The 13,612-nt window shown below is 39.7% G+C and overlaps 1 protein-coding gene across 3 annotated transcripts; it reads left to right on the forward strand.

The window, feature by feature from the left end:
* The first annotated feature begins 228 nt into the window (after window positions 1–228).
* Window positions 229–13,130, forward strand: elac2 (elaC ribonuclease Z 2). 3 transcript variants are annotated; one of them, XM_041998382.1, is made up of 24 exons: window positions 229–744; window positions 913–963; window positions 1,045–1,115; window positions 2,275–2,339; window positions 2,425–2,482; window positions 2,567–2,635; window positions 2,712–2,825; window positions 3,017–3,072; window positions 3,650–3,708; window positions 3,915–3,987; window positions 4,065–4,177; window positions 4,253–4,351; window positions 4,438–4,576; window positions 6,628–6,713; window positions 6,923–7,045; window positions 7,137–7,232; window positions 8,688–8,826; window positions 8,909–8,947; window positions 9,105–9,214; window positions 10,512–10,611; window positions 10,695–10,815; window positions 11,255–11,333; window positions 11,549–11,693; window positions 12,650–13,130. In XM_041998382.1, the coding sequence occupies exons 1-24, from the start codon at window positions 407–409 to the stop codon at window positions 12,869–12,871; spliced, it is 2,565 nt and encodes an 854-aa protein (XP_041854316.1). In that variant the 5' UTR covers window positions 229–406; the 3' UTR covers window positions 12,872–13,130. The 3 variants fall into 3 exon arrangements, with proteins under 3 accessions (XP_041854316.1, XP_041854323.1, XP_041854333.1); XM_041998389.1 differs by having other exon boundaries at window positions 6,923–7,044; window positions 7,142–7,232; XM_041998399.1 differs by lacking the exons at window positions 229–744; window positions 913–963 and having other exon boundaries at window positions 1,057–1,128.
* Window positions 13,131–13,612: the final 482 nt, after the last annotated feature.

The following is a 13,612-nucleotide window of genomic DNA, read 5'->3' on the forward strand; positions in this document are numbered from 1 at the left end:
TCCTTTCTTATCATCAAACGTGGGGTTTAGAAATATTTTGCTGTTTAAATATTTAATGCTTTGTTTATTTTGTTTTTGGAGTAGTTTGTTTACGTTAAGCCCGTTTCCGACTGGAAGTTGTATCCCCGCCTTCTTTTCTTAGAACTCCACTCTGATTGGCCTTTAGACCTGCTAAACAATTCCCCCCACCAATAAGCGTTTAAGACCATCAACGTCATCATTAGATGCCGGAAAAAGTGTCACATGTGTTAATCAAACCTCTGTTGTCCTGTGAGCTCAACAGACTGCTATCGTTAGGTAACTGATGAAAAAACGTTAAAAAATATTCGAGGATCGTTAATTGAGATCACTTGCTTATAAATTATCGACTAGCTCGGTTCTTTTAATGCCTGTGTGACGTTTTAGCATGAATACGGTCCATGGGAGGCTCAGGGTCTTCTCATTGCTGGTTTTAAAGGGCAGAGCTCTCTCATCTGGTCCTGCGACAGTCGCACGCTGTGATTCTGGTTTCCATAGGACTGTTTTCCAGACAATGGCGACCAGTAGTGGTCATTCCTCGGACACGAGGCTGCCGCTGGGTTCCAAGAAAGCCAAGCAGAAGGAGCCGCTGCGCCGAGTGAAAACCAAGGAGATTCGGAACAAGAAGGGAGACCTTCAGGGACCCTCCACCGTGTACATGCAGGTGGTCGGTGCTGGAAGCAGAGATAGTCCTGCGTCACTTTATGTCTTCTCCGAGTTCAACAGGTACCCAATAAAAATATCTAATAGATTTCTGTAGCAAAGAGTTCAAAAGTATTTAAAGTATCGGGTGCAAGTTCTCATCAGTGTTTGTAAATAGTTACAGTTAATGAAAACAAACGTAATTGTGAAGAGGCTATAAACATTTTTAAATCACCCTGCTGTCTGCTGCAGGTACCTGTTCAACTGTGGAGAAGGAACTCAGAGACTCATGCAGGAACACAAGTAAGCTGCTTTACACACTGTCATCATCTCAGTCTCTCTTGGGCAGAGAAACAGTAACATGAGTGTGTTTAAACTCGGCAGGTTGAAAGCTGCTCGTCTGGACAACATCTTCCTGACTAGTCTGAGCTGGGAGAACGTGGGAGGTTTATCAGGTCAGAAGCATCATTAGGTTGCTGGTTCAATGTCTCTGCTTTTGATCTTCTCACACGCACCCCTCTGTTACTGTTGCTAATCTCTTTATTTTCGTACCTCAGTATATTTTTAATTATCAAATAATCAGTGAATATATTCTGGGTATAAGCTTTAGCTCTGTCATAGTCTGTTTTCATAAAACTGATTCAGCTTCCACAGTGTCAGGGCTCCATGCTAGCAGGTGTTGCCCCCTGCTGGGCGTTAAACAGAATGCAGATTTAACCTTGGCAGACTTCTGTATCCGTCTGACACATGTGTAGTAGAATTAGTTGTTGTTTGCTTTGAATAATATTCTCACTTCTCCTAAAAAGTAAGACAGTCTGTGTTTGGTGGATTATTTCTTCCCTTTAATAATTCCAAGTGATGGTGTATTGTACATCATTGGAAAGATTAAAATACTTTTATTGTCAGTTTACTATATGCATCAGACATGCAGCTGAGGCATGGAGGATGGAGTTGGGTTCCAGATTTTGGAGAAACGGGATCAGTTAAGGTGCCAGTCAGGTGGCAGTCATACATCAGTGACTGACACACACCTAGCAGCACATGAAGCTCAAAACGGAGTGAAGACCAGGAGAATATCGCAGAGGATTTGTGCAATTTTCTTTTTGGGGGGGGGGGGACTATCTTCATTTTTACCTGTGTATTTCTCATTCCACAAAAGCTAGATGCTTACAAGCAGGGGTCCCCAACCCTGGTCCTCAAAGCCCACTGTCCTGCAGGTCTTAGATGTCTCCCTGCTGCAACAAACCTGATTCATATTAAACGGCTCTCTGACAAGCTCTGTACAGGTCTGCTCATGAGCCATTAATTTAAATACATCTAAGACCTGCAGGATAGTTGGCCTTGAGGACCAGGGTTGGGGACCTCTGGTTACAAGTTGTAAAGGGGACTAATCATGCTTTCCAGTGTATGTATAATACAACACAAGTTGGTATTGGTAAAGAGGAGACATAATCTACCAAAAACAATCTTTTTTTAATATTTTCTGCTAGGTTTTATAAATGTAATTTTCTAAAATTACGTTTATTAAACTAAGCTAAAAGTGAAATTTCTTTTCAGACCTGTTATCACTTCTAATCAGTTTAGTTCTTTTTCTGACTGTCATCTCTGTTTCAGGGATGATATTAACCTTAAAGGACACGGGCGTGCCTGAATGTGTTCTCTCCGGACCCCCACAGTTGGTGAGAATCTGACTTCCACATCTGTAACATCTGCTTTTTACGCCATGAGGACTTGTGTTAAGTCTCCTGTCTTTTCTCATCAAAGGAAAACTATCTGAATGCCATCAAGTCCTTTTCTGGACCTCTGGAAGACATTAAGTTGTGTATGCTGAATTTCTTTTTGGACTGAATTAGCTTTTCTCTGCTCCGTCTCTTTGAGCGCTATCTAACCGTGTCGTGTTTTGCAGCGGTTCGACCGTACACTGAAGAAACGTACAAAGATGAAACTATGACGGTGTTTCAGGTTCCAATATTTGGTGAGTTAAAATGATCTCTTCCTACTTTTTGTTCCACATTCACCTGGTGTGCAGCTGACTTTTTGTCTTTCTCCAGCCAACTCAAGGGGCAACGGAGAGAAAAGCCCCCCCAGATCCAGCAGCAGCAGCTCCTCTCAGGGTTCTCCAAAGATTGATAACTTCCCCATTAACAGCAGTGGAGAAAGTCCAGGTGAGAAGATCTGGTCTAGACTGAGAGGGAAAATAAAAAATATATATATTTTTGTTAGTGCAAAGCAACAAATCCTGCAACAGCTGCACGATGAGTCGTTTCTGCAGAGGGAATTTTATCCTCTCATCAGTCTGAGCTGCAAATGTTCAGACTTTTGTGCAACAAGTTAATCTTGTCAAATTCCGTTTTAGGTGAAAGACGAACAGTAACCAGAGAGACGTCTCTGGTGGTCGCCTTTGTCTGTAAGGTAGGATGCAGAAAATAACATTCTCTGTGAAAGTGCTGTCAACGATAAGCTTCTTAATTCTTCATCTTTTAATTCAATCAGAAAAATTCAAACAATTTTATTCATCCCTTGTGGGTAATTTAATTTTGCCATCTTTCTGTTGAAAGAAAGAAAAATAGGTCTTTAATTTTTAATGAGGGCTGTCACAATTAATGTGATAATGCAAAGATTTTAATCTGTGGAATTAACACATTTTCTTTTTCTTTCACATTAACTCATAAACAACATAGTTATTACTCCATATTAAAAATCTGAATTTGGCATTATGTTAGCGAGAGAAGGCATGTAGAGATCTGTCGAATCCACAAAATCTCCTACTTCAGGCTACTCATTGCATCAGTTGGGGTTAAATGACTCATTATCTGAAAGATAATCACCCATGCAGTAATTATCCAATAGGAGTGCCGTACCTATTTGCTTAGTTAAAGCCAAATGATGATTTTTTTTTTTTTTGGACAGACTGTTTTAAGATTAATTCTTTTGTTTTTGTTCCATTGATGTCTCAGTAATTCTCGACACAATTTCATTTCTTTTCCAGCTTCACCCCAAGAAAGGCAACTTCCTGGTGGCTCAAGCTCACCAGCTGGGACTTCCTGTGTAAGGGATTGTTAACTCTGCTTGTCAGTGCAGTGACTCGTCACTTCTGCTGTGTTGGAGCTGATTGTTTTGTATTGATTGAATTTGCAGTGATGGAAAACAGAAAATTTCCTAACATTCCTTTTGGGAAGCTCCAGCTCAGTTTAATGTTTTCTATCTGATGTTGCATCTGATTTTGATCTTTTCAAATGTTTTTCCCTTAACAGAGGCACAGCAGCTATTGGTCCTCTCATTGCAGCTCTAAAAGATGGGAAAAGCATCATGCATGAAGGCAAAGAGGTACCGTATGATGTTCGGTTCTCTGCTAGTGTTCAGGCAGCAGAGCGTTTCAGCTGACTGTTGCTGCCGTTTTACAGATTCGACCCGAGCAGGTTTGCACTCCCACTGACCCGGGACCGGTTTTCATCATCGTAGAGTGTCCGTCTGAAGAGTTTGTTGAAGCCATTGTAGCGAATTCGCAGCTCAGAAGGTGAAAATTAATCAATTTGAGGACCTTTTTTAAAGAAATGGGAGATTTCTGTATTTATTCTGTTGTCCCGCTCAGATACCAGATGGGAGGGACCGAAGACTCTGCTGTGCTGGTGGTTCACATGACCCCGGAGTCTGTTCTGGAAACGGATCAGTACAAGCAGTGGATGGAGAGGTTTGGACTGGAAATAGACTTCATGGATAGTCAACGTCTTTAATGTTGCTTACGAGGATCTGAGTCTGAAACATGGGTTTCTGCAGGTTTCCGTCGACAACCGAACACCTGATCCTTAACGAACTGGCGCATACAGTTCACAACGTCAGGAGTCACAAGATTCAGACCCAGCTCAACATGATCCACCCGGAGATTTTTCCAGAATTGAAAGCTTTCAGAACAAAGGTAACACAGCTGCTCTCATATAACACACTCATAATCAGACTAATCATCGTTATTAATCAGATTAAAAAGGCTCATGGAGACACCTTAGTCAGAATAAATATTTTAACTTGACTAAAAGTGCTGATGTATAAAACCCAGACCCATTTCAAGATTTTTGTCAATTATTTTTGTGGGTAGAGAAGGTGGTCATCTATCCATCTAAATAAACCATGACAGCCTAAAAACACAGAGGGCAGCCGATTCTTTATTAGCTAAAGAAAAAAGAGGATCGGAGCCAAGGGTGAGAATTGAGGTCTTAATCGAAATTGACAGTACTCAGTTCGGTCCCACGAGGGCCACACTCTTGCAGGTTTTCAATATGTCCCTGCTCCAACACACATGGCTCAAATTTAATGGATCCAGCAGCCTTTGCAGTTCAGCACAGTGAATTTGAACCCAGATCTAAATATTTCTCTCAGGTTGGAATAAACTGTTGGAAGTGTGTTCATTTGATGATGTTCATTTCCATAGGGGTGAAACCCAGTAAGAGCAAGACAAAACTGGTTTTAGGCAGATACATGGAGTTGAAAGATTGTCAGGGGTGGGTCTATAGAATTCTTTGATCAGGGGGCCAGGCACAGGGGGGCATAGACTGTTTATTAAAACCAAAGTGGTAATTTTATGTAGGAAGTAAATAGTTTGTTGTTTTTTCATCAATGATTGTTTTATTTAGGATTATCTTGTATACTTTTACCAGTGAAGATGATAATTAGTTGGTAATTTGATTTATTTCTGTTCAGTTATAAATAAAGGAGTTCATAATTATCCAACTGTATTGATTGATGATAAAAGTAGCAATGTGAAGTATTAAAGAATATTGAGGTGATGGTGATGCATCATGATGCAGTGCTGAATCAAATCGAATCGTTGACAAGGTAATCGTAATAAAATTGAATCATGAGACTAGTGAAGATGCATAGCCCTATTATTCAGCGTACCTGGACAATCAACTTTGCACAGTTGTTATATACTCTTCATAAAATGTAAACAGCCTGAATAACCGATATTGTCACCCATGTCAAATGATGATCAGATAATGTTGTATGGTTATGCCTTATGATCAAGAATGTGGTCGTACTGATATAGAAATTAAATTCCTGATAAAATGTGACACCAACAGGTTATAGTCACCTGCAGCCAGATGTGCAGCTATGTCCTCTTAGTTTGCTGGTTACAACAAACATTTTTTTCCTCTTTTGCTTTCTGATTAGAACGGTTCAAGCAATATCGTGTTTTATTCTTTCTAATATTCCATGTCATTAAATTTTATGTGCTCATTAAACTGAACTTTACTTCACCACATATTTTCATTCCTATGCTGAAGAGACATTTTCCTTCCTCTGCCATGTTTGATGCATCTGGTAATGGAAGGGGCATGTTTTCTGAGTACATTATGTGCTGCGTTCACTTGTACTTGGACATCTTAGGTTTACATAAGTAAAAGTCAGTTTACACTACATACTTGATCGTACTTAATTGTCTATACATGGGGGAGAACCTCGGGGAGGGACTGTCAGATTTTAGAGATGGCCTGAGTGGGCACAGGCCTAACCCTTGAGGATTGTAAAGGGCTTTGAAGGTCTGACATCGTTCTCAATCACTGACCGAGTCAAAATCCACCACAAAAAAAATCTGGAAAGGATGAGATGTCAAAACGATCTTTACTTGATTATTAGGAAAAACCAGCAAATGTATGGAGTAAAAATAGTGTCATAATAGTTACAAATGTGTCAAGAGTTTGTTTGAATCTGTACAAATCTTTAGCTATTTGAACACATTCTTTTACATTGTTTCAGCTTGTATTTGCATGTGGACTTTTGAGACTCCTTTCATGCCTTCAAAACTCAGAAAAAAGCCATGAGAAAGACGGATTAATTATTCAGTAATTAGACTCTTTGTAAATTTCTTCATTCCTATTGCAGGGGAGTTACTGAGCCTGCGTCTAAAAGGAGTTATATTGTGATAACACTGTGATTCATGAAAGAATTCATTAAATAACTTCTCCCCTCCAGGAGCGTCAGGCTGCCTTACACGTACCGAACATCAGGGCTGAGTGTCTGCTCAAGTTCCAGCTCAGGCCCGTAATGGAGTGGCAAAGGTTAGTTTGACCTTCATTCCTTTAATTCAGCCAATGCTTCTTTCTACATCAAAGCGCTGCCTCGTCACACAAAGCAATCTGGAAAGCCCTGAGCCACCACTTTTTTTTTTTTAACCTCGTCTTAGAAGTGTCAGTTTTTCTTTCTGCTTTTTTGTTTTTTTTTCCGCTGACGGTGTGGTGTGTCTTTTGACCCGTCTCTCATTTGTTAGAGATGCCATCTTGTCCTGCGACTCTGAGGACTTTGTGAAAGAAGCTTCTGAGGTCCCAAACTTTCTGGAAGAGGTGGAAAAATGCAGAAAAATCCTCTCCACCGAGAGTGCACAGCTTTCTGGTCAGTTCTGGTAACTCGACCAACAAAAAGAGTTAAAAGTTTAGAAAAAGGACATCATATTTCATTTGTTCAGATTGTTGGTTTTGTGTCCAACCAGGAAGTATATACCCGGAGGTGGTTTTCCTGGGAACAGGATCTGCCCTTCCTATGAAGATCCGAAATGTTAGCGGCACTCTGGTCAACATCAGGTACAACTTTCAGGTTTTTTTTCTTTGTGATGCTGCCATGGCAACAAGATACTTGCCCAGTATCTTAAGAAAAACAAATTGTTGTGTTTTTTACTTTAAAGACTACAGTGTCTATATACTTATTTAAAGCAACACCACTGAACTTAGTCAGATTTTCACTCTTATACCCCCTAATAACCATTAATTTAACACCCATCTTCATCCTGCCTCTTCTCTGAGCTTTCTCCAGCCACTAAAAGTCAGTCTGATTTTTTTTCCCCTCTCTTTCTCCAATAATTTCCTCTTGTGTTTCTGTACTGAATCAGCCACGGTGCACTATCAAAAAAGCCAGTGTGTTGATATCCAGTTGCTGGTGTGTCACAGTACCTTTAAGCAAAATGCTGCTGACACGTGATGCTCCAGGCTGGAATATGAAATTGTAAAGTGCAGTTTTTCAGCCTTTAAGTGTCCACTAGTTAGAAGCACAGTGTTTTAAGGTTTTAATCTTATGTAGTATTGCTGAAGATACTTATAAATATTAATATCTACAATGTCACTTTTTATGTAATGTGTAAGACTATTGTCTGTTCATTCTTCATTTTAATCTTTTTATATGGTTTTTGTGTTTATCACACCTGTGAGAAGTTAGCTTTTTATCTTGTTGTTCAGGCGACTCTACAATGATGATAAAGTCTGTCTTGAGTTTTGAATTTTGAATCTTATTGTGTCACAATGGTTGCTTTAGGCCAGTCACTTCAGAGAAAGTGACAAGAGATAAGAGTCAGCATAGGACTGACTTTTACTGGCTGGAGGGACCTCAGAGAAGAGACAGGATGCAAGATGATGCTGAATTAGCCTTCATCAGGGGCTGCCAAACTGAAAATCTGCCAGTGTTCAGTAGTGAAGCTGATTTTGGGCATATAGCCGCCTTGTCACAGCTGTGAACATAATCCACCAACACCATTTATCATTCTCATTTATGAAGTTTCTGATAGTTTTCCAGTCGTACATTTAGAACTTGCAGAACATCGCTAACACATGCAACAGTAGGATCCTCGTTGTCACAGGAAAAGGAAACATAAAAAAATCAGTCTGACTTTTATGAATCAATATTGTATTAATAAAATATTAATCGATTCTAGTCTATTAATCAGTTTTTCACCTCAAAGGATTAATCTGTGATGTTGGACTAAGGTGAAGAAGTTTTCTTCTTTCTTTTGAAACAACGCTCCTTGATAAGTCAGAATGTGTAGCTGAATCACACAGGGAATCTAAAAGATTGAAGTGTCAGTTTTTGCCTCAGAAATCATAAGAACTGACAAACAAAAGCAAGCTGGCAGCAGAATTAAATGAGTGAACTGTCAGAGAGAGCTGCATTCAGCTTCTTTGTGGGTTTCTTTCCTGTGCAGGTGTTTTTTCTTTTCCTCGTCAATCTTGATTTAATGGCCTGTTTGTGTGTTTTGTTTCTGCTTGAAGTTCGAGTCAGTCTTTGCTGTTGGACTGCGGGGAGGGAACCTTCGGTCAGCTCTGCAGACACTATGGGAATGATGTGGATGAAGCTCTGTCCAAGATCTCCACCATCTTCATTTCACACCTGCATGCTGACCATCACACAGTAAGGAGCTGTACAAAATGATGTAAAACACTTAACAGCCAGTCAGCTTTCATTAACCCTGATGTTCATCTCTGTCCCTAAGGGGCTGTTAAAGCTGCTGTACCAGAGGGAACGGGCACTGGTACGTGGGAAAAGAGAAGAATTTTTAAGACCTGTTATATTGTTTCCCTTGCTGTTGAATAAATCTTTCGATTTTCTGATTTTTACAAACAATATATACTAATTTCTACCTCAGTTTTGTGTCCTTTGAACTTTGAAATGATTGCATTTGTTTCTAGACAAGTTTAGGAAAGGCTTTTAGCCCCATCTACCTGGTTGCTCCGGTTCAGATAATGACGTGGCTCATCCAGTATCACAACCATTGCGAGGAGATTCTCCGTCATTTTAAGTAAGTGAACACACAGATTCTAAAGCAGGATTCACACACACATTTCAAGTGTTGCTAGTCCTGCTTCTCATTCACTTTGAATGGATTGACATGACTTTAGGGATTTTACCATGATTTGATATGAATGGCAGTGAAAGACTGAAATACTTTAAACTTTTCAAGAGGTGGTGCAGGTACCATGCAGTTAGATTGCTGGAATTATCAACTGTATGCTGCTACAATTTCCAATATCAGGTCCACCCCACTGTTAAATGAATCTGTGTGAATCCTATGCAACAGCATCAGCTTCATCTTCACACTGCAAGAATATGTGCTTTACTTGAAGTTTACCTTAAGTTTTTTTTTACGATAATAAAGTTTGAACAAGTTTGAAATTCTTTAAATGTAATTGAAGGTCCTGTGAATCAGACAGGGGACATGCTGTAGCTGCTATAGCTGATTGTACTGAACAGCAGGCAGTCAGATGTAGTTAAACACCCAATGCTGACTAATTATGGTGCCTCAGCTGACTCATTTGAGAGTCAAGCAAGCAGGGTAGTCCATATTTTTTTTATATTGAAGTGTATAAAGGATTCTTTGTTTTAAAATTAACAAACAGCCTTTTCTTTGTTTGTTAGTGTTTAATAGTATGATGGTAAATCAAAAAAACTTTCAAAGACTGCTTCTTAGATTATTTGGTGTTTGTAATAGCCTTTGCGCAGTAGTTTACTCCTCTTTTTTTCTTGGCAACTTAGCAAACATTATTGGCTTTTTTACTAACTGGTTTTGGCCTTAAATAAAAGGTCAAGCTGATTATAGAGTGCCCTCTGCTGGATCACATGAAACACTACTTCTACAGGTTGGACATGTCTGTATTTTCAGACTGTGGTCTGAAGCACTTACAGAATAACTGATTTTGTTTAGACAGATCTTTGAATTTATTTTAACTTGCAAAAAATGTACCCCATGTTGAGGCAGTGAAAAGCAAAGTACCTAAGGTACTTAGGTTCAAATGCAAGAAGAGTCTAGTTGAATTAATCCATGTGGTAGAAATGAGACAACATGCTCAGTGAACAACTCCTTTCACTTGTGTAGTTACTTTCACATCAGTACAGTCTGGGGGACTCTGTTCAAGTGGGTGGAGAATGCCGAGATATGTTGTACCTTCATTTGGTTTGGTTTGTTTTACCTCTGTATTTTACTCAAGTGGACCAAGAAGAAAAAAAGCAGGAGGAAGATGAAAACTTGGCTCATCGCTTGGCCAGGAGTGCAAATGAAAATCCTGTCTCTCTGTGATAACGGTACCTTTATGTTTCAGCCTCATACCGAACAGATCTCTGTGTGACGATGCTGAGACGCCCAAACCCAAGACCAAGTCCTTCATCCAAGCACTGCTGAAAAAGAACAACCTTGAAAAGGTCTGCAGCTGTTTAAACCTCAGTTCTTTAAATCTCTTAAAGGTTTTTAATCACTAGTTATTGCTTTGGTTTGAATGTGTCAGCTTCGGACGTGCACGGTCCGCCACTGCAAGAATGCCTTCGCATGCAGCTTCACACACCAGTCTGGCTGGAAACTGGCCTTCTCTGGGGACACCATGCCCTGCGATGCATTTGTAAACATTGGTAAGTACCACACATAGAGATCGAGGTCCATGCATCACTGAAGTTTGCCCATAACAGCAACTTGTACTTACAACAATTGAGGGATTCATAAGAGATCATCTTAACTGCAGCTTCAGTGCAAGGGTTGTTCTGAATAATTGATCAGATATTTCCTAATGCTTTCGATCGCTCTTGTGCCTGTAGCCTCCTCTAATGTTTCCCCTGAGGTCTTTATTTATTGACTCTTATAAAATTGTTTGACTGGGTTCTGTCCAAGCACAGCCTCACAGAGACAGCGAGTGAATCCCATAGTCATCCCATGCCTCTGCTCACCAGCCAAACAGGCCGCCCTGACTCTTGATGTCAAACTGATTGATTTCCCGAGGGACAGGAGGAAGCTCCGAGGTTGCACCTGCAATTTAGACCTATTGGTTTTTTTGTTTTGTTTTGTTTTTCTCAGGAAAGAATGCAACCTTACTAATCCACGAGGCTACACTGGAAGATGAGCTGGAAGAGGAAGCTGTAGAGAAAAGACACAGGTAAGTAACAGAATGATGTGATTTGATAAGAACAAGCTTGAGTTTAGAAAGTGAGAAAAGTTAAAGCTCTCTGTCATGTTCTGTGCTAGTTAAGGTTAAAGTTCTTCACTTTCCACAGATATCAACATAGATTTTTGCCTTTTTTATGGCCATCTTCACAAAGTAATCTTCCTACTAAATACTCACTAAAAAGCAGAATACTGTTTGTGTGATAGCACAACTTCACAGGCCATCGGCATCGGGATGAAGATGAATGCTGACTTCATCATGTTGAACCACTTCAGCCAACGTTACGCCAAGATTCCTCTCTTCAGCGAAGACTTCAACGACAGAGTGGGAATATCATTCGACCACATGAGAGTAAGATGTAGATGTCTGCTGATATTAACCCAAATTTGTCTCTAACCAGTATACAAAAGAAAAGGTTTTCCATCACTATTAGCAAAATGTATGGAAAGCCTTAACTTCTTTTGAGGTTAACACAGATTTTCTGGGGAAAGCCAACTCCGAAGTAAAAATTTCAGCCAAAAATCTGTCCTGTTGCTTTAAAGCTCATGGGCCATTTTGTTTTCCTCGCCAAGGTTGCAGCTGATAACCAAGAAACATGACACAAGTTCATTTTAACTCGAGGTAATGTTTTACCTTCACTCACCAGGATATCCTCACAATCCTTGTTACGAAGATGGTAGAAACTTGTCTCTAGTGAAGAATCTAGGCCATGATAGAGTGAAACAGTCGGCCTTGGTTTGTTAAAACTAAGCACACGTAACAACAACGCGATAAAAACACCAAAATGTGAACTTTCAGGAGCAGAAACAATGCAAGATTTGTCACAAAGGCTCATAAACTCGGCTACTTTCACCCATCCACACATGAAGTTGAAGGCATCCAAACTTTTCCATGTTTTCGTCTGCTTGGCTGTGCAGAAGCTCATCTGATACATCAGATAGTTCAATTTGCTGTTATCTCGAATCGAGCATTCTCCAGTTTAAAGCTTAAATCCATCCGTACCATCACATAGCTCAGTTTAACATGACTGAAGTAATAAACCTGTATAAATTAAATAAAAACTACACATCAATACAGACTCTTCATCTAGATGCTCAAACTAAAAATAAGTATGTGATTCTGTTTCCTACACTGACTGCCATCTGTTGGAGCCTTAAAACTCACTAAACATTGTTTTAATTCTTCTAAGAGCTCCATATTTAGCTATTTATTCTTTTTAATTTGTTTCTTTTCCCTACGCAGTATCGAGTTTTTCTAATATCATGATAATCCTGCTGGCTGATGTGATGGAATTGTTCTTCTTCCAGGTTCGCTTTGGAGACTTTAAAATTCTCCCCAAACTCATCCCGGCTCTGAAGGCCCTCTTTGCCGAGGAGCTCGGTGAGATGGAAGAGAGGCGGGAACGAAGAGAGATGAGAAATCCGAAAGGAAGTGTCTGTGAGCAGAAGATGTCCGAGGTGGGACGAGGGTCCAAGAGAGACCAGGCAGCGATGCACAATGTGGATACGAAGAGGCTGAAATTCAGCTGATTCATCAGAATTTATTAAAATAGTGCACAGAAATGGACTTTATGAGTGTACCCTCAGTTATTTTATTTAAATGAAGCTGCTAATTTTATTTGGCTTGAAAAGAAGTTTTTCTTGAAAGAAGTGTGAAACTATGAATAGAATTTGTTTTTCATGAAATGACTTAAATCAGTATCACACTGTGTTGTTTCATACAGTTTAATTTGAGGACAGATGACATGTGGTTTTTGTCGACAAAATAAATTTAATATTAGGCTTTGAATGTTTTTTTTTCTTCTTCAAATGACTACCTTTAATTAAAAAAGAAGCGCCATTAGATTTACAAGTTTTAATTTCTTAAAGGTATCAGTGCAAGATAAGAAGTTTTTTTTCATGCACCCATATAAATAATTTTTACTTTGTTGATCCTGATTGGAAAATTCGGCTCTACATTTGACCCATCTCTAAATCTGCTAGAGAGCTGTGGGCTGCGATGCTTTAGCACCCGGGGATCAGTTGCTTGCTCAAGGGCCCACAGTGGTTTACCTCTGGTGAAAATCTTTACCTCTGTTGCCATGGCAGGGACTCAAAGGGTAAATAAATAAAATATAAACACGGATGCAAATGGAAAATCATAAGCACATATTACTGTTTTGCTCAAATTTTTGTGTGTTTCTTGTCCCGCAGCTTCAGGGAAACTCATTAAAAGATATGCAGCTCTACTGAGAATGGTGTCATAAATTTCCCCCCAAAAAAATGGTTTCA

This window comes from Melanotaenia boesemani, chromosome 2, assembly GCF_017639745.1.
Source record: "Melanotaenia boesemani isolate fMelBoe1 chromosome 2, fMelBoe1.pri, whole genome shotgun sequence".
NCBI lineage: Eukaryota > Metazoa > Chordata > Actinopteri > Atheriniformes > Melanotaeniidae > Melanotaenia > Melanotaenia boesemani.